This window comes from Callorhinus ursinus, unplaced genomic scaffold (genome assembly GCF_003265705.2).
Source record: "Callorhinus ursinus isolate GAN/ISIS: 27379988/994484 unplaced genomic scaffold, GSC_fseal_2.0 scaffold51, whole genome shotgun sequence".
NCBI classification, from domain to species: Eukaryota; Metazoa; Chordata; class Mammalia; order Carnivora; family Otariidae; genus Callorhinus; species Callorhinus ursinus.
The window spans coordinates 4,418,697-4,439,425 of NW_027397113.1; the positions used below are offsets into that span (position 1 = coordinate 4,418,697).

At 54.4% G+C, this 20,729-nt stretch overlaps 1 protein-coding gene across 13 annotated transcripts in view; it reads left to right on the forward strand.

The window, feature by feature from the left end:
- The window catches only part of PC (pyruvate carboxylase), a 96,897-nt gene that overhangs the window by 58,627 nt on the left and 17,541 nt on the right, over positions 1 to 20,729 (forward strand). For 7 of the 13 annotated variants that reach the window (XM_025878522.2, XM_025878523.2, XM_073883404.1 and 4 more), the window contains 7 exons: positions 15,142 to 15,277; positions 15,434 to 15,618; positions 15,830 to 15,995; positions 16,122 to 16,267; positions 16,430 to 16,547; positions 16,844 to 16,995; positions 18,496 to 18,614. In XM_025878522.2, coding sequence (XP_025734307.1) covers positions 15,142 to 15,277; positions 15,434 to 15,618; positions 15,830 to 15,995; positions 16,122 to 16,267; positions 16,430 to 16,547; positions 16,844 to 16,995; positions 18,496 to 18,614 — 1,022 coding nt within the window. The other 6 variants (XM_073883406.1, XM_073883407.1, XM_073883408.1 and 3 more) reach the window with 2 other exon arrangements.

The following is a 20,729-nucleotide window of genomic DNA, read 5'->3' on the forward strand; positions in this document are numbered from 1 at the left end:
CATGAAGGCTTTAAGAGAACTGACAGGCCTCCTTGGCCAGATGGTGGGTAAGGGGGAGGGAAGAACTGAAGATGACCCCCAAACTGAAGCCCTAGTCCCTGGGGAGATGGAAGACGGGAAGAAGTGTTGGATTTGGGTTTTGGGGTGTATATCATTTGGGGGAGCAGGAGGAGGGTGAGGAGGAAGGGGGTAAGTTCTGTTACAGAATAGACATTTGACATGTGCATCCAACAGCTATTATTTTAAAGATATTTATTTATTTATTTATTAAAGATTTTATTTATTTGACAGACACAGCGAGAGAGGGAACACAAGCAGGGGGAGTGGGAGAGGGAGAAGCAGGCTTCCGCGGAGCAGGGAGCCCGATGCGGGGCTCGATCCCAGGACCCTGGGATCATGACCCGAGCCGAAGGCAGACGCTCAACCATCTGAGCCACCCAGGCGCCCTCCAACAGCTATTATTTTAAAATCCTCACACTTCAACCTGCAGATGCCTGTGTTGGGGGGGGGGGCGGGGCGGCGAGACAAAGTGTCAAGGATACGAACAAAGAAATCAGTCCCTTAGAAAACAAAAGAATAATTATCATGTTGTTAAATGAGATTATCCAAAGAATCTTTAGTTTGATATTCTCACAGGTTAATTGGTGTTGCGGAATGGCTTCTGAGCTGCCTTAAGACATGGAGAGAGTGCCAAATTTATTTCTTCCTTAGCTCACCCCCATGTTTTAACTGAATTAAGCACTTGTACAACAGGCTTTTACAAAAAAAAACAGAGGCCTCTTTATTGGGTTCTGTAGCCAAAAGAGAAAATGGAGAAGGGGTGCCGTTCACCCAGACACACACACACACACACACACACACACACACACCCTCATCTCTGCGTCAAGGTGGGCTGCTCGGGCCATCTGGTGCTCTTTCGGCGGCTGTCCAGGAGGTGAGGAAAGGGCCCTGATTGCTGAGTTTGCCAATTTCTGTGGCATACATCTGCCCACTGTGGCCAAGTGTAGGCCCCCAGTGTGATGCCACTGAGCACGGAGTTGGACAGAAGCAGAGTCAGGGAGCCAGTGGGAGTGAGCAGGAGTGAGCCGCATCCTCATGGTGGGTCCTTGGTGACATGATACGGCTGGGCACATGGACCCTGTTTCTTAGGCTGTCTTGTTGGGGTCGAGGCGTGTTTCAGTGTCCTCGCAATAAACAGAGTGCTTCATGGCACAGCCCCAGCCCCGACTGGGCCTCGGCTGTCCTCTGGCTCTCCCTTCACAGCCCTTCCCCTGCCACTTCTGTCCATCAGAAACAGGGCCAGCCCCGAGGTGCAACTTCTAATTCTAGAAGCTGACAGTTATAATAAAGGCTGCTTCTGTGCCAAGGCACTAATCTGAGGGCTTCACAAGCATTAACTCGTTTGGTCTTTGTAACAACCCTACGTGCCTGTGCCGTTGCTGCAAGTCACTATGATGAAGAAATTGATGGCCAGAGGTTAAGCAACTTGCCCAGAGTCAGTGGGCTTGGTGGAGCCCTGATCTGAACCCAGGCAGTGGGACCCCGGGATCTTAACCAGTGTTATCCCCATCCTCTGTGCCAGCATCTGAGAATTCTCTTTACATATTTCTTTCCTCCTCACACCCAGTTGGCCCTCAGCACTGCTGGCTTGTTGGGGTAAAATACAGATAACATACAGGATGCCTAGTTAAATTTAATTTTCGGATAAACAACAAATAATTTTGTAATATGCCCCAAATAGTGCATGGGATATACTCACACTTTGAAAAAAATGTTATTTATCTGAAAATCAGATTTTGACTGAATAGCAGCCCTCAGGTAGTTTTATGTTGGTTGAGAACAGAGTCGGGAGCGTGGGAGGAGACTGAAGTGAGCGGTCTTGCTGCTCGTGGTTCTCCGGCCAGGTTGTGCTGAGGGCTACAGGTCTCTGATCCACACTATGCTGTAAAGTAAAACATACTTAATATCTAAACTCCAAACATGTTTAACTTTTGCTTTTGGTCCTCTAAAGAAAGAATATTAAAACAGCATTTTGTAGGAACATGCCAAAACACAGGTAGGAAACTGCTTTCTTCCCCATTCTCCAAGGATAATCACAACAGAAATTGAAGAAGTCTCATACAACCGGTCGAACATTTTCCTATTCCAAAAGAGTCACTTGACCTAAACCGACTCATTCAGAAAACTGTCTGAATTCTTTTAAAACCCCCTCAGAGGGAAATGCCACTGTTCTGTCTAATCTGTATCTTTTGCTGATCTGACTGACCAGACAGTTTTTCTTAAAGTTAAATATCAGTCATCTCTGATGCAGCTTGGACTCATTATTCCTGGTTCTTGGAACAGCTGCTGCTAACAAGGAGTTTGGATGTGAACAGGATGCCCTGCCATCTGCAGATTTATCTTCCTTGGGCTGCTGCTCTTCCGGTTGTGCCTCCTGGAATGAGATGTCTGGGCTTCTCAGCCCGGAGAGCCACCGTGCAAGAGCTACTGGTCATTTCAGGCCTTGGCCCAGTCAGTGCATCAGGTTGACAGTGGGTCCCAGCCAGCTACATATTATAGCTGCCTGTGGCTGGGCGCTGGCATATTTCCCCTGAGACTGTCCCAGCAAATGTAGGTGCTTTGGTCTCAGAGGAGGGAGGTGTTCTCTATCAACTTCATGGTCAGTCTTTCACCTGTACCAGGGAGACCTGCCCTGGGCTTGCTCCATCTCTTACTGCCTTCCCCACTTCCTCTTCCTCTGCTCTTCCTAGGACTTACCAACTACTCTGTCATGCAGGAAGATGCCTGCCATGTATATAATGGAGCATGGTTCATATCTAGAATACATAAAGACTTACTACAATTCAGTAATAAAAAGACAACCAGTCCAGTAGAAAAAGGGGCAAATAATATGAACAGGCGATTCATAAAAGAGAAAACCTAAAAATAATCTCAACAATTCTGAGAAAATATCCAGCTTTACTAATAATCAGAGAAATGATTTTCTACCCATGGGATTGACAAAAATCAAAGTCTGATGAAGAGTTGCAGAGATGTAGGGAAATAGAAATTTCTGTTGTGCTTCTGGTGGCTGCATCAGTTATTGGGACAACTGCTTTAGAGAGCTACTTGGCAGTAGTGACGTTTAAAATGTGCCTGCCACGGGCACCTGGGTGGCTGTCAGTTGACTTTCTGAGTCTTGATTTCAGCTCAGGCCATGATCTCAGGGTCGTGAGATTGAGCCCAACGTCAGGCTCTGCACTGAGTGTGGGCCCGCTTGGGATTCTCTCTCTGCCTCTGCTTCTGCCCTCCTCCCCACTTGTGCACACACACACACTCTTAAAAAAAAAAAAAAAAAAAAAAGGTAAAATGTGCCTGCCATCTGAGGCAGCAGTTCCAATTCTATGTGTAGGCCCTGGAGAATTTCCTGTACATTTTGTATATGGGTTCAAGGTTATTCATTTTTTAACATTTTAATTGAGATTATTATGGTTGTTTCCAAACATCCATAAAAATGGAGCAAATAGTACAATGAATTTCATGTACCTGTCCCCCAGTTTCAACAATGATCCATTTGCCAATCTATACATCACAGTTTTTAATAGCTAAAATTTGGAGACAACCTCTGGTCTGTGTCCCTCATTTGAGCATGGATGAACTGTAGTACATATACTATTATACAGCCATTAAAATCAATGAGCTATATCGACTTGTATCAGTGTGGATAGATTCCAAATATGTTGGGTAAAAAAAGTGAGTTAAAAAATGACAGTATATCGTTTATGGAAAAATTAAAACACAAGTGTATGTTCTGGGTACATGTCTATCTAATCAGTGTAAAATCCATGAAGGGGGAGCACCCCGAGGGACTGGCTTGTGGTAGCCCCTGGGGATCAGGGGAGGAGGAGAGGGGTGGGGGATGGGATTGGAATAAGAGCAAGAAAAATTGCAGCTGTTTGAGTTGCTTTTCCTTTTGTTAACTTTAAGTGTAATTTTATCAAAATAATATATGTGGACACTTGGGGAAGTCACATTGTGTCAGGAGGCCCTATAAAAACTCCCATCAGTCCCCTGCCCAACCTGCCCTCCCTGATTGTCTCTCCAGAGGCAAACACGTTACTCCTAGCTGCTGACACCCCTGTTTGCACAGGGCCTTTGACTCTGTCTGCTGGGCTCTGCTGTGGAAGACTTCGCTCCCTCCACCCCAGCCCCCGACCTCTACCACTTTCCCTGGTTAGGTAACCATTTTTGTTTAAGTATATTTTCAGTTTGTACATTATTAAAATCAAGTAAATATTCACGCTTGAGAACCCCAGGCGCATATGTGGTAACATTTTCTTGTGTAACCTCTCAGTCTCCTGGAGTGACTGTTTGCCTCATTCCTCATCCCTAGACCGCAGATCGCCACCTCCTCTCCATTCTTTCAGGGGCTTCAGGCAGTCTCATACTCCCTTTCTCTCCTTCTCCTGGCCTCCGCTGTCGTCTGGGCAGTGGTTCTCTGTCACCATCTTTCCGAGAGCGCCCCTCACCTCTTTCTGTGCCGGCTCCCACCTTCCTCATCTTGGTTTATTTATTCCCTCGTCTTGTTAGTGCCCCTTCATCAGGAGCTTCCCAGGCCAATGGGCTCATGGGCAGTGAGCTTGCCTTTGCTGGATGTGCCCTAAAAGGTCTTCATTTTGCGCTCCCCGCCCCCCCTCCGCCGCACTTGATTGCTAGTCTAACTGGGTGGAGAGTTCTAGGTTGGAGGACATCTTCCCTCAGAAATAGCTTCTGGCTCAGTGTCCCTGTCAAAGACCGTTACGTGACCTTCTTCTCATTCTCCTTTTTGGAAGTGTAGTAGCCTGGATAGTGGCCCCCAAAGATCTCTGGGTCCTCATCCCTGGATGCTGTAAATGGCAGAAGGGTTTTTGCAGAGGTGATGAGGGGAAGGACCTTGATTGACATGGGGAGATGACCCTGGATTATCTGGGGACCCTTTTAATGCTGTCACACGTGTCCTTGGGAGAGAGAGGTAGGAGATTACACAAGGCAGGGAAGGCCAAGTGTCCTCAGAGGCCAAGACTGGAGGGATGTGGCCACAAGCAGAGGTGTCTGGCAGGCACCTCAAGCAGGGGGCCGTGGGATAGGACACCCTCTCCCAAGACTTTGGGGGGATCATGGCCCTGCCAGCACCTTGATTTGAGCCCATGTAACTGATGCTGGACTTCTGGCCTCCAAAACGGAGAGGGAATAGATCTTTGTTGCTTTAAGCCGCCAAGTCTGTGGTGATTTGTGACGCTTGTGCCAGCAAACTCATGCAGGAAGCTGGTGGATCCCGCCCGGTCCCCTTGCCAGGTGGGACTTGCGGCATCACGCTGGCATCTCCAAACGCCCTCGCCACCGCCGCCGGAGTGCACGTCCCCAGCACCGGGACTGCTTTGTGCCAGTCTTCCTGTTCTGCTCTCTGGGCAGTGTCCTCAACTGTCTTCTCATTCTTCTATTTATTATGGTTAAAAATGTCTGCAACTCTATTTTTAATTTCCTAGAGCTCTTTCTCGTTGCCTTTAAAATAGCTGCCGCCTCTCAATGCAATAGCTTCTCTTACTTCTCCGAGATTAATTATAGTTTTTTTTTCCTAACTATCTGCTCTCCATATTACTCTTCTCCTCAGAGTTCCCTGTTTTATTCCCCATTTGTTTTGGTAAGTTCGGGGTGATCGCCTCAAACAGCTGGTGATCTTGGTTGTCCATTCATACTGAAGGCTGACGCGGACGTGGGTCGGAAAGCTTGGGTGCAGTGGGACTCGAGGGCGGCTCACCACCGGCCTTGGAGGAGAGACTGAGGCAGTCGCTTCCCTGGCACCTGCCGGTCACTGCGGCTCTGCCCGGGGCTGGTGGCTTCCTAGAAAGGGGTCCTCGCCATGCCGCCTGCCCGTCAGCCCGGGGCCGCTTTGTGGAAGCTGAGGGGTGTGTGGCGTCCCTGTCCTGTCTGGCTGCCCTTCCCTGGTTGCCCGGGCTCTGTCTGCCACCCGCCCCCCCCCCCCGGTGGAGCCTCTCCAGGGCCTGGGGGCCAGGGGCAGTGCCATCTGGCCTGCCTGGGTCTCACCTCCCTTGACTCTATACCCTTGCCCTTGGGGCGCAGGGAACTGGGGGGAGTGGTTGGGAGGACCCGGTGTGTGACCTGAGGGGTCTCAGGACCGAGCGGCCCTCCCGGGGGCCGTGGGTGTTGCTCTTCCTTGCTGCTCGTTACCTACACTTCTGTGTTCTTTAACTGGGCATCACTGGGCATCACTGCCGTTCATTCCTGCTTTTCAAGCAGGAGCCATGAGCCCTCCTTACCTGTGGCCGCTATCCCTCATCTCAGAGGCACCGGTGGTACTGCTGCTGCCGTGTTCCCGGGTTCTCGTTGTCTCTGGCCTACATTAGAACATCTTCCTCATTTGTCTTCCACCTTGTAGTCTTTCCTCCTCACATCCAGCTTCCTCAGAACGGCCGGAGGGGTCCCGCCACACTGCAGGTCTCTTCTCCCCTGCCTGGTTTCTTGGCTGGCACCTCCCAACCCCGGGGATATGGTCCTTGCCCCTTGCTGTGCTTGCAAGCTCCCGACCTGGCATCAGAGTCCGGGTGCCGGCCCTTGACCTCCTCCTGAGCACCTTCACTCCTGCCTCTGGCCTCAGTGCACAGCCACTACGAGGCTGTTCCCTCCTTTGCCTTTGCTCCAGCTGCCCCATGCCTGAACCACCTCCCCCTTCTCGTCCTTGAAGATTCGGCCCTGGTGTCCTTCAGGAGGTCGTCCTGCTGCCTGCCCGCTCTCCGTGCAGCTGCGTGCTCGTGCTGGCTGGCGCTGCTCATGGTCGCTGCCTCCCACTCGGCCTTCCCTGGAGGGGACACTGACCATAATCCTAAATAGCTCCGTACTCTGAAGGCCCTGCTGTGGCCTGGGTCAGCCTGAGCAGGTGAAAGAAGGGGACATTTTTACCAACCTGTGTCCTCCCCGGTCCTGGTCCTTGGTTTTAGGGTCTCAGTAGGTTCTGGTCATCAGTGGAGAACCTGGGTCTGCTTGTTTCCTAGGGCTGCCATAGCAAAGTCCCCGAAACTCATAACAGATTTATTATCTCACACTTCTGGAGGCCAGAAGTCTAAAATCAAGGTGTCGGCAGGGCCTTGCTTCCTCCAAAAGCTGTAGGGGAGGGTCCTTCCTTATCTCCTGACTTCTGGTACTTTCCAGCAAGCCTTCTAGATGAGTCTTTCTGGACACATGGCCATCTTCTCCCTGTGTGTCTTCACAGGATCTGCCCTCTGTGTTTGTCTTTCTCTGGTTCCAAATTTCCCCTTTTTTATAAGGACATCAAACATACTGTATTAGGGCCCACCCTAAGGGCCACATTTTCACTGAATACCCCTGCACTTCCAACCAAGGTCACATTCTGAGGCCCTGGGGTTTGGGGCTTCCATAGGCCTCCTTGGGGAACACGGTTCAGCCCATACACTGGCATCTACTTTCCTGTCACCCTGGGACTGGGGTGAACTGGGTGAACAAGTGGGGAGGGTGTCCTCCATGACTTTTCAGCGGGGGGTGGTGTGCCGTGAAGGGGTCAGGGAGCTTCCTGGCCCACTCGTGTGCCTGCTGCATTCTGGGGTCTGTCTCCCTGCACAGCCACTGTCCAGAATGGAGGCTTTAGTGCCGGTCGCCTTGCTCAGCCCTCCTGGTTCCCATCTTCTGTTTGGGAGGGGCTTTTTGCTGACCTTGCCCTTTCAGCTAACTTCCTTGTTAACACTTTGGGCTCTAATCTGTGTGTAAGGGGCACTTGTATGTCCCACTAACTTGTGTGTGCTGCTCCTAGGAGGGGCTGTGACTCTTTGTCTCAGCGTTCCATAATATTTCTGGAAACTCATGTGATCTGAAGGATTCGTTCATTTGTTTGTTCATTAATTCATTCCCCAGACATTTAATCACGGTGTCAGGCACAGTACAGAGGACAAGGGAGACAGTGAAGGACAAAATAAACCGAGGATCCTGTCACCAAGGTCCTCCCAGTGTCTCGTGAGATGGGTCAACGAATCGTTATAACATTAAGTGCTCCTTCCCGAGGACAGATGTGACCTCACAGACCTCCTCCATAGACAGGAAGACAGTGGGGTGTGGCAAGGACAGTGACAGAGCTTTTCCAGGGAGGGTGTGGAGCTCGCTGAGGAGGTGTGATGTCCAGGAATGCCTTCTGAGTGAGTCCTAAAGGATGTGGAGCTGTCAGGGCCAGTGGCCTTCTGATGCTCTGGTAGCTGGGCAGGCGTGTGCAGGTCGGCAGTAGCTCTCCTTTTGCACCAGGGGGCAGTGTTCGACCTGCCAGTCTCCCCTGCCCTTGAAAGAGGCTGGGTCAAGGCAGCCCCTGCTCTGCCAGTTGCCCCCCGCCTCGTCCCTGTCCTTCCCTTGCACTGCCCTGCAGGCCCAGAGCCCTGGCTCGCCTCCTTTCTCGAAGCCTGATCCACGCCCCTGCCTACATATCCCGGCAGCCCACGCAGCACCATTTGTCCCAGTGTGGCTGTCCCACCCTCTTCCCCATCCCTGCAGACTTAGATCAAGGGCTTGTGGGGCCTTGCTGGCATGGCTCTGAACCGTGGAGGCCACTCAGGGTAGCAGCCGGCTGAGCTGCCCCGGGCCACGTGCCGTTTCCTCTCCCGTCTCTGACTTTGGTATATTCTCACTCTCCTTTCTCCTTGTCTGTCACCTTCCCTGCTTTTGTGTCCTCTCTTCAGCTCCCCCTACCCAGACATCTCAGCCTTAGTCAAGCCTCTCTTGGGCGCTTTGATACCGGCTGAGTTCTTTCCTTTCATCTGTCCCTGCCGGCCACCAGCCCTGGGGCCCCCGTTGGACACGGTTAGGACAGCGCAGAGCTGCCTGGAGAGAAAGCTCCCCCGGAGCGGCCCCATCCATCAGAGGCTCGCTTCTGCCACGGCTGGAGTCCTCTGCCAAGAGCTCCTTCCCTCTGCTTTTGACCTGCTTTTGCTGGCACTGCTGGGGCCAGCTGGGGGCCGGGGCTGGAGCCTGGTGTGGGGGTGCTGGTGCTGGGAGGGTTGGAGGAGCAGATGTATGGGAGTCTTGTTCGTTCATTTGGAGATCCCTGGGGCCTGTTTCTGAGTCACTCTCCCTTCTTCTCACCCTCTCTGGCTGCCCTCCTTCATGGATGTGCCGAGGGGCTTGGGAACGGGCGGCGGGGAGCCCAGACTGTGGGCTTCCAAAACCTCCATCAGCCAGGCGCCCCCGAAGCAGGGCCATGGCTTCCCCTTCCGGTGTGCCTCCTGCCCACAGCTGCCCTCCGAGGCTGTAGGAGATGCTACGTGACAGCTATTTAGGGTGGAAACTCTGGACAGATCTTTTTTTTTTTTTTAAGATTTTATTTATTTATTTGAGAGAGAGACACAGCAAGAGAGGGAACACAAGCAGGGGGAGTGGGAGAGGGAGAAGCAGCCTTCCCGCGGAGCAGGGAGCCCCCAACGTGGGGCTCAATCCCAGGACGCTGGGATCACGACCTGAGCCCAAGGCAGACGCTTAACAACTGAGCCACCCAGGCGCCCCTGGACAGATCCTTGAAGGAGCATTCCAGGGCCTGACGCTTGGCTACACCACGAAGGTGGCAGCCTTACGCTGGTCCCAGCAGGGCTCCTCTGGCTGAGAGCACACCCACCCTGAGCACAGTGGCTGTATTGTGTGGACAAGAATGTGGATGACAATGGCCTGACAGCAGAATTTTGTGCTGCTCCTGGTTGCAAGAGGCAGCCTGGGAGATGTAGTTTAGGTCCGAAGTGGTGGTACTTCTAGTGACATTTTGATGACTTATTGGACAAATTGAAGCTGCCCTAGCTTACTGGGGACACAGGATTGCTGGCACTGTTGGCCTGCTCCCTGGTGGGACCTGCAGAGGCCACTGGTGGCCCTGCTGGAAGTTCAGGCCAGTGACAGGGTTTTTATCAGGAGTGGGGTTTTTGGGGTTTGGGTTTCCAAGCGCCCGTCACGCTGTGCTTTCCATGAAAGCCACAACTTACTCCTTTAGTTGGTGAAGACTCCCATGTGCCCTGATGGATCAGAGCTCCCACTCTGGAGGGCGGCATACACATTGGGCTCAAAACCAGCCCTGCTGGGTGGCCTGGGTGTGGTTCCTTATCTGTACAAGGGTGTGATGAGGAAAGGTAAGAGTTGCCTGAGTTAGTACTTGCAGAACATCCCGTGTGTAGCTCCGTACCTGGTGAAGAGGAAAGGCGCTGCTCGGTGTGCGGTCGGCACAGGTCCCCACCTGCCGGCACCGGCCGGGCGCATAGGCAGAGATTGGGGAGTGCTGCGTGTCCTCAAAGCCAAGCGGACGGGTCATCAAGACTGGGCAGAAGGCGTCCCGACCTTTCCCCTCCCTCCTTCCACAGGTTGTTGTAGGCACCTTCCTGACTTGTTACCACTGCCTTCTCGAAGGAGAGCGCTGAGCTTATTGATCCAGTGTTGGAGGAGAAATCGAAGCTCGGAGAGAAGTAGGAAGTGTGGAGTCGGGCTGAGAGGCAGCGGGGGAGAAAGTGGGTGTTGCAGACACTCCCTGCCTCGATGTGCCTCCCCTTGCGGGCAAGGCGCTGTTTACACGGCCCAAGTGAGAGTCAAAGCCGTCTTACTCCCTGTCTCTAATGCACACCCCGAGGCCAAGGAAAGGGATCTGTCAGCTGGAATTTGCAAAAAATAGCAAACAGGCCTCTCTGGCACGGTCAGCTCTCTGGAGAGGAAACCAGGGTAAGGGATCTGCGGGTGATGGTTGTTGCTTTTCTCTTACGGCTTCTTTCCCCATCATTGAGGTCAGGGAAGATGTTTGCTCATGTGCATCCCCAGTGTGGAGCAAGGCGACATGGTGTGCCTGGGGCGGGTAACCAGGGTCTTTGCTGTGCTCGGGCAGCATCCGAGCGGCCTCTCCTGAGGAGATCCAGCCGGCGAGGCTGTCCTGTCCGGGAGAGCAGCCTCCCCGGCCCAAGGGTTCCAGGGCTTTCCAAGATGCCAGGTTTGGTTAACGAGGCCCTTGGAGTTTTTAAGGGAGATTCTTAGCCAAACTGTCCGTGAGTTTGAGGATTTCTTAGTTAGCATCCACCCACCGAAAACCCACGGTGGGAGCCTGGCCCCAGCCCCACGCCACTCACCTGTGACCAGCACCTGTGGGTGTTCTCTGCCCTGGTGTGAGGATGACAAGGCTGCCACCTGGAACAGCGCCAGAGGGAAGGCCGGCACTCTGGAGGCTGTTTTTGGGAAACTGCCAGTGTGAGGTGAGGCTGGCACTCAGGTCACTCCACGATGCCAGGGCTTGATCTCTGAGCAAGGGACCCCATTTAATGCCAGAGGCAGCCCCTCTAGGAGGGCTGTGGGAAGGGAGTCTGGTGCCTGGCAGCCTCCTCATTGCCCTCTGCTCCCACCCAGGGGCTCTGCTTCTACTGGTGGGTCTGGCCAGGTGCCTCCGACAGTGAAGCTTCCTGCCTCCATCCCAGCCCCCCGCCCCAAGCACTACACAGGGGCCTCTCCTCCCTTCCCGGTTGGGAGAGGGGGCGAGATTCAGGGAGCAGTGGAATCTGCCCACTCAGCACCTCCCTTTGGTCCATCCCAGAGCCCACAAGCTCAACATACCCAGAGTGGACTCATCACATACGACCCACGAATGTCCTGCTTTCCGGAGGAAGAGGGTTCTGTGAGGCAGCCCACCTCTGTCCTTCAGGTGTCCCCCAGCTGTAGTTGATTCTGGAAAGGCCTCAGGAGGCACCAGGCAACTGACCGCCCACCCCTGGGTTTCAGGTCTAGGAGGAAAGTAGGATTTGACAAGGGAAGAGGCTGGGTGCTGAGCTAGCGAAGTTCTAAGAAGGGTGGACATGTTCTGGGAATGAGAGGACATTTTACTTCATCCCTGGTCCTTCTGTCCCGAGGAGCCTAGCATTGATGGTGGCGGGATGGGGCTGGGGAGTGGGGTCAGGGTTGTGTGTGACTCTGCTATGAATGGAGCTGCCGGGCTCCGTCTAGGCTCTGAGGAGCAGCATGACCTGTGTCCTCTGTCATGCACATGAGCCCCTCCCTGCTAGCCTCCCCAGACCCCTCTCTGCCCGTGCACTGATGTTTCTGTGCCTTTAACCTCAAGTGGCAGCAGGTCCTGAATCAGTCCTGGCTGTCTGCTCTCCCTGTGCCGGCTGGTATCCTGCCTCAGATCATCTCCCTTACAATCTTTCCTCATCCCAGGGGTCAGGGGAGCCAGCTTCCAGCTGTGAATCACCTGCTGCCTTCATGACCCAACCTCCCTGCCTGTTCTGGCTCCGGGCCCCGAGCCACTGCAGGCACCCCTTCCCCCGATTTCAGTCTTGGCCGCCACGCAGGCTTCCAGCGCTCTGGTGCCTGAGACCTTTGTATCCCAGTACCAGTGGCCTCAGGCGGAGCAGCCACTGGCCCACGACGTCCCTGGGCAGAAGTGGCTGTGGGCGCCTGGCTGGTGCAGGGTGAGTGCTGCAGGATGGGTGCTCCACGACATCCCGGGTGCGGGCCCCACTGAGCAGGGCTGGGCACGCTGGGGTGGTGACCTGGTGCTGTGGAGTGGGCGCAGGAGCGTAGGTTGTGTGGGGCTGCATGGAGATGGAGCTCCTTCTTGCTCCTTTGCTCTTCTGGGAGGAAAGTGCTAGTGACCCATCAATCCTCCATGCTCAGGGCATGGGCTCCTTGATCCTCAGAATGACCCACCGAGGTTGGGGGTTGTGGTGCCCAGTTTCACAGACAAGGAAATGAAGCCTCAGGTCCCCGGATCTCACAGCTTGGGGAGGCCCGGCTGGGGGCAGACCCAGGCCTGTGGACTGCAGGCATGCATGCTGGGCCACCAGCAGCTGGACGAGGCTGCTCTCTGTGCCCCTTTCCCCACTGCTCTGGCTTCGGGGAGAGGGCCCTGATCTTTTCTCTCTGTGAACTTCTGCCTGGCTCTCTCCTGCACCCCAGGGCCTGATCTGCTTGGACACGGGTTTAGGGGCATTTGGAGGCTGACGCCCCGGCCCAGAGCCCAGCTCTTGCTGTGTAAGGTGGTATCACTGGGGAAGGCCAGACTGCAGGGTCTGTGAGAATCAGACTTGGGAGTGTGTGTGGTGGTGGTGGTGGGGGGGGGCACTCTGAGGCCTGCGTGGGTATTTCAGGCTCCCTCTTTTCCTCACTGTGAGCTGGGAGGCACTTGGTGCCTACCCTCTGCACAGCCTCCAGAGATCTCTTTCTGTATCTGGAAAAAGCAGGGAGTGTGAGGGGGTGGTCATACACAGGATGACGGGGTAAGTGCCTGAGGGGTAGCAGGAGTGAACCCACCCAGGTGGGAGAAAAAATTGGGCCTCCCTGGAAATAGTTGAAACTTCTGGAGGTTTGAGAATCTTGGTGCCACTGGCCCGGGCTGTGAGGCTGCTCACCTGTAGACAGGTAAAGAAGACCCGGAGCTGGCTCACCTGGGGCAAGAGGGAGGAAGGTGAGGTGGCCCCACTGTGTGTGTGGGGAGGGGGCCCAGCCTCACTGTTGTTTCACAGGATATATGGGAGTCCTTCACCTCCCCCAGGGAGACGATTCAGACGTTCCACTTAGCTTTTTTCCGCAAAGATCTTCCGATCCCTTCCATATATGTCTCCGTTGTGCTAATTGTAAATGACATCCCCAGCGGAGAAGATACAGACTGTATGGAGAAGCATAAAAAAGGAAAAGAACAACACTGCACCAATTCTAGAACATGGGAGTGAGTGACATGCTGTCTGACAGAGCTTCTTCCAGTTATTTTCCTTGCCTAAAAAAAGCTTCATGAAATCATATTATTTACTGTTTTAATTTCCGTAGCATTACGTTGTATCACAAGCATTCCCCTTGTCATTTAGAGCTGTGCAAACAAGCATTTTTAATGGTTACATAACGTCTGTATAGACACCCTAGCGTTGGATCTTTAAGTGGCTTCTAAGTATTTGCTGTCGTAAATAATGCTGTTTTGAACATCTTTCTGCATCCATCTTGGTTCCCATTTTAGACTATTTCCTTGGGTTAGATTGCTAGAATGGTAACCACAGGGCCAAGGGGCATAAATATTTCAAAGGCTCTTGATAGAATTTCCAGGGTACTTTCCAGAGAGCTGCCCTGGTATCCCAACCTCACCTTGTGGGTCTGTCTCCCATAGGCCTTACGGACACTAAATCTGGTTGTTTTACAACACTGTTGCTAATTTAATAGGCAAAGTGTCACCTCACTGTTCTCTCTTGTCTGTGGTGAAAGTGCTAATGGGTTCTTAACCACTCCTATTTACTGCTCTGTTTCTGAGCGTGTCCTAAAGGAGCGCTTTGCTTCCTCTTGACTTAACCCTATGTGGTAGTTTGGACTCTTTCTGCGGGGCCTCGTCCCCGCCACAGAGCTGCCTGTGGCCCTGCGCAGAGCAGGCTTTTGGTGCCCAGGACGAGGTGAGGTGGGTGCTCTCTGGTGCGTGTGCCATTGTCGTCTGCCAGTGCGGTGGGCTCCAGTGGCTCCCCCAGGAAAGCGTGCCCTTCCCAGTGGGCTGGTTACCTGAAGCAGATCTCAGGGGATCAGGCTGCTAGTGGATCTGTGAGGGGGAGATCACGGGGTGATATCTGGAGTTCAGCGCACCTCAAGTGGCCGTCAGTAGAGAAGGAGGCTTCTACTACTGTGTGAAGAAGTCGTGCTCCTGAAGTCTGAGCAGAGGCTTTGCTTCCTGAGACAGCACATTGATACAGGTTGGCTCCTTGAGAGATCTGTCGTTACCCTCTTTGCCTGGCCAGGTGGAACCCCAATGGAGGGACACAGGGGCCAGGGTGGCACAGGGAGGTTCTAAAACCCAGGCTGCTGGGCCCCGGAGAGGGCACCGAAGGGGACTCTGACGAACGCACATTGAGGGCACGCGGGATTGCTTTAAGAGCTTGAAGTGTTTTGAAAGTTATTGGAGCGCTAGGATGAGCTTGGATTCTGTTTGGGTTTGACTTTGCTCCCTTCCCTACAGGCAGTCAGTACCCCAGGGATTATTGGGCTTGGCCAGGGATTGAGGGTGAGCCTGCTGGCTTTCGTGTGGGGCACTAAGGGGCAGTGGGGGAGGGGGCCTGGGGCAGGACCCTCACTCTTCCTGAGGGGAACCCTTTTTGCCGAATCTGCTCTAACCTGGCTCTGACTTCCCAGATGCTGAAGTTCCAAACCGTTCGTGGGGGCCTGAGGTTCCTGCGTGTCCGCCAAGCCTCCACTGCCCCCGCTGCCTCCCCAAATGTCCGGCGCCTGGAGTACAAGCCCATCAAGAAAGTCATGGTAGCCAACAGAGGTGAGGGCCCTTAGGGCCAGCGAGAGGAACCACGTGTCCAGCCCAGCCTTAACATCCCTATTCTGCCCTTGCCCTGCGCACCAGCTCCCTGCCCCACTGCTGCTTCTGTAAGGACCCAGGAATCTAACGTCTTGTCCACTGCCCCCTACCCCCAAGGTGAGATTGCCATCCGCGTATTCCGGGCCTGCACGGAGCTAGGTATCCGCACTGTGGCTGTCTACTCGGAGCAGGACACAGGCCAGATGCACCGGCAGAAAGCAGACGAAGCCTACCTCATCGGCCGCGGCCTCGCCCCGGTGCAGGCCTATCTGCACATCCCAGACATCATCAAGGTGGCCAAGGTGAGCAGGGCGGGGCCTGGGTGCTATGCCTGGCCTCTAGGCCAGCCGCAGTAAGTGTCTGTGAATAGGGGAAGGAAGGAAGGAAGGAATGAATGAACGAACGAACGAACCAAGTGCGGTGGGGGGAGGCACACGGGCCACGGGGTTGGCTCTGGGCCTGTGTGAAGGAATTGGAGAGCTGCTGCACTCCTCTCACTGCTCCTGCCCCCAGGAAAACAACGTGGATGCAGTGCACCCTGGCTACGGGTTCCTGTCGGAGCGAGCGGACTTTGCCCAAGCCTGCCAGGATGCCGGTGTCCGCTTCATTGGGCCGAGCCCCGAGGTGGTCCGCAAGATGGGAGATAAGGTGGAGGCCCGGGCCATTGCCATTGCTGCAGGTACGTGTGGCTGACAGGCCACCAGGGGCCGCACGGCTCAGGAGGGGCCGTCTGAGGAGGGGGCTGGCGGGTTTGGGCAGGGGTTCCAGCCTGTTACAGAGGACCCACGTGCCTGTCTCCCAACAGGTGTCCCTGTGGTCCCTGGCACAGATGCCCCCATCACCTCCCTGCACGAGGCCCATGAGTTCTCCAACACCTACGGCTTCCCCATTATCTTCAAGGCCGCCTATGGGGGCGGGGGGCGTGGCATGAGGGTCGTGCACAGCTATGAGGTGAGCAGAAGCCCAGGGCTGGGAGCAGAGCAGGGAGTCCAGCTGGACTATGAGGCCACCCACAGAGCAGACCCTGGGGTTCCGAGAGTGGGTGGGGTCCTGCAGAGCTGGATGAGACAGAGCTGTAGGGTCCAGTGTCTGCTCCGCTTGCCTGCCACTCAGGAGCTGGAGGAAAGCTACAACCGGGCCTACTCGGAGGCTCTGGCCGCCTTTGGGAATGGAGCGCTGTTTGTGGAGAAGTTCATCGAGAAGCCGCGCCACATCGAGGTGCAGATCCTGGGTGAGTGGGGGCATTCACGGGGCCACAGCCCAAGGCAGGAGCCAAGCAGGCCTGCTCTTTCTGGGCTCACAACAGCTGGTCTCCAGGAGCTGTCCCTCAGGAAGACCCTCCCCCAGGAAGGCAGGCTGTGGAGGCTGGACTGGTCAGGGCCCTGGCCTTAGTGGTGGTGGTTTCTCTGCTCGCTGCCCCAACTGCTGGGAGCTGGCACTGATCGGCCCTAGTAGTTGTGTGGGGGTTGGTGGGTATTTGGGAAGTGTTTAGATCCCTGGAGAGGCTGAGTTTCCCTTTCACTTTAGGAGACCAGTACGGGAACATTCTGCACCTGTATGAGCGAGACTGTTCCATCCAGCGGCGGCACCAGAAAGTGGTCGAGATCGCCCCTGCCGCCCACCTGGACCCCCAGCTTCAGACGCGGCTCACCAGTGACTCTGTCAAACTTGCTAAGCAGGTGAAGGGCAGGGGGCTTTGGGGATAGTCTCCCAGGTGGAGATAAGGAGCCTGTTCCTAGAGGCTCCCTCTGAGCTCCTGCTGGCTTAGGCCTCATGCCAGGGGTCCTGTCCGGATGGGGACGGTCTGCTAGGGAGCAGGGAGGCCCAGAGTGACTGGCTCTGGGAGGGTGGGGTAGGGACCGTCTGGGAGGAGAAAAGGCTGACACGGGCTCCTTGGGATCCTCGCTGTGTGAGAGCAGAGGTTCCAGGCCCAGAGACCAAGCCTGGAGTCCAGAAAGGCTGAGAAGAGGGAGGGAAGGAGGCCGCTGGCCACTCCCTCTCCAGATGGAGCTTCTGTGTGGCACTGACTAATCACTGGAACAAAAGGAATGAGATCCAGTGGATTCTGGCAAGATTAAGAAACATTATTAAGGCATTTCTTCTCATTCATTCTCGACCGTCCCCTGCATCACATCTATTGTCCCCCATTGAATCCTCAGGTCCTCCTCTGCCAGTCTTCGCTCTCCTGGGCATGGAGGCGGGAGATGGCATACTGGCTCCCCCAGCAGTGACCTGCCCCCCAGGCCTGTAGCAGGGGTCCCGCTGTCTGTTCTTTGTTCAGAAGAGAGCCCACCCCCTCTCAGAGTCCAGGCATCCTGCCCCCACCCCTGCCTCCCCTTCCCGGGGCCCCGAGGGAGAGCATCTGCTCAGATCTGCCTTCCCCAGCAGACGGGGTGGGCCCTGGTCCTGCTCTCCTTCCAGAGCTGTGCTCCCTCAGACCTCTCAGACAGCAGACGATTCTGTGACCTTACCCAGCTGAAAGACAGGCTCAGCGCTCTGCAGAGAGGTTTCAGCCACAGTTAATATGAGGCTTGGTTAGGCTCCAGTTTAGAGTTGACATTTGGGTTATTTCATATGAGGAGTAATCTTACCTGGAGTTGGGTCTAATTTATTGACTTAGGCCACGTGTCACTCTATACAGATTTGAGGGAGCTAACCGAAGTCTATTTTGTGGTTCTGGTAGGACCAGAGTGAGACCGGAATGAGGGCTGAATTTTGCATTAGAATCCTCACTGTTGGTTTCTCTCAGCGGACACCTCTTTGGGTCATGGCCAGAGGTGGTGATGAGTAGAGCAGAGGGGAACTTCTGAAAACCCTCTGAGAGTGACAAGGTCCAGCAGAGGCCGGGGTAGGCATGGCTGAGAGGGTGCTGGGATGCTCTCCTCCGGGGAGAGGGTGCCGAGTCTGGGGCCCGTGGCAGCTCCTGAATCTTGCCCCAGACAAGCTGGTGCAGCCGCCAGAGGCTCGGGCGGAGTCCCGGGGAGCCTACCAGGCAGGGGCCCAGCCCACGGGCTATGTGGGCTGCCAGCACTCGCCCTGGGGCAGGGCTGGTGGTGCGGTCCATTGGGGCAGGGCATGCGGCGGTCTGTTCCTTTTGGAACAGGCCCGATGGCTGAGGCTGAGCCAGAGTGGCCTCCAGGCCCCATCAGTTGGGCCCCGCTGACACGACCGCCCCTCAGGTGGGTTACGAGAATGCGGGCACGGTGGAGTTCCTGGTGGACAGACACGGCAAGCACTACTTCATCGAGGTCAACTCCCGCCTGCAGGTGGAGCACACTGTCACGGAGGAGATCACCGAGTGAGTGGGACGGGTGCGGTGGGGGCGGCAGCCTCCGGGAAGGGGCAGCTTCCAGGTTTCTGGTAAAATCCACGTCAGCGGCTCCTGGGGAGCTCAGCGCATCTCCACTGTGCTAGAGAGTGGAGATGCGCTTTCTACTTACTTCCTACAAAAATTATTATTGGAAAAGCATTACATGTGGGGCGCCTGGGTGGCTCAGTGGGTTAAGCATCCAACTCTTGACTTCAGCACAGGTTATGATCTCGGGGTCGTGGGATAGAGCCCTGCATCTGGCTCTGTGCTGGGCATAGAGACTGCTTAAGATTCTCTCTTTATCAAAAAAAAAAAAGAAAGAAAGAAAGAAAAAGAGAAAGAAAAGAAAGAGAAAGAAGGAAGGAAGGAGGGAAAGGAAAGGAAAATGGAAAGGAAAGCATTATATGCCTATTGTAAGAATTAAGGAGCAAATAAAAAAATTGATCAGAACCAGGATGCTGAGGCGGCTCAGGCCGGGTGTGCTGGGGGAAGGTCTCATCTCCGGGGTTTCAGATGAGGAGCCGGAGGTTCAGGGCAAGAGAGTTGCCAGCCCAGCGCAGCATCACTTATGAGTGCTCTAACTCTCCTGGTTTTGTTCCATCTTTATTTATTTTACCATATAAATAGTTTGACACAATTGAGATGTTATGTGTAGAATTTCTATTCTACTTAATTGAAAGCATCCTCCAGGCCACTGTTCTTTCTGAAACTGTAGGTGTGTGTTTCATAACTTAGGTACATGGCCCTCCATTGCTAGACACTCAGGTCGTTTCTGGTTTTTGCAGCTCATAAGGGTGGTCAGTTACCATCTTTGTGCCTAACTCTTTCCCTTCCCCTCTGAAGAGTTCTGGGGATAGACGCTTTCCATGTGGTTACCTGAGTGAAGCCTAATCAGGTTTCCAGATTGCTTGTATCAGTTTGTTCTCCCACAAGCATTGAGTAGAGACACTTAAAAATCTGCCCATTTGGGGCGCCTGGGTGGCTCAGTTGGTTAAGCGACTGCCTTCGGCTCAGGCCATGATCCTGGAGTCCCGGGATCGAGTCCCGCATCGGGCTCCCTGCTCGGCAGGGAGTCTGCTTCTCCCTCTGACCCACTTCCCTCTTGTGCTCTCTATCTCTCATTCTCTCTCTCTCTCAAATAAATAAATAAAATCTTTTAAAAAAAAATCTGCCCATTTTATAAACCATTCAGTTGTTTCAAGATCCTATTTTGAGCCATTTAAGTGTGAAGCCCTGGCTTTGGGCCGGTCCACCTCACCCTGGAACTTTTCTGACAGTTTGTTCCTCCCCCGACCCCCACCTGAGATTGAGGTTGCTGTGGGGGTGCCTGCCATTGCCCAGCAGGTGCACAGATGCTTCCAGACTCCTTGTCCTCTTGAGGTAAAGGCTGAGTTGAGGTGGACTCTCCAGCTTTGGATTCTGGCTCCATGAGACTTTGCCCGATTGCACCGCTGTAAACTTGTCAATCTCGGGCCTGCCACGAGCCTCCTGTGTTAAGGATGGAAGTCTGTGCTTGCTCAGGAGTAGGGGCTTTGTGTCAGAAAGACACAGACCAGGGTGCAGGTTCCTCCCCAGCCACTATCCACGCAAAGCTTGGGTGAGCTGCAGCCTCGCTGACCCTCAGACCCCTCCTCCTCTGATAGGAATGACAGACTCTCAGAGCATCATCGTGGAGGTCAGGCTTGAAAAGAGCACGGCCTTAAGGCCGTGGCGTGTGGGTCCACCTTGTGGCGTGCGGGTCTGCTGTGGCGTGTGGGTACGCGCGGCGCACGGTAGTCATTGTCACGCTGAGGTGCTCTACAGGACACCGGGGAGAGTCTGCCAGTGCCGTTTACAGGCTGTCCCTGTCACAAGCCTCAGTGACAATACATTTAAATAACCTTGAGTTTTTTTGGTTTTTGTTTTTTTGAAACAGCTGTTCCACTTGAATCTGTCGCTGTCCTTAAGAGAATGGCAGTCAGTGAGGCTGAGCTTATAAAATCATGCACATTTGGAGAGTTTTGTGCCCTAAGGTCTCCTGTGGGGTGGGGTCTCGGGCACAAGCCCAGCCACTGCACAGATCCCTGGAGGATGGCACCCTCCCCGTGGCACATCCCCTCGTAG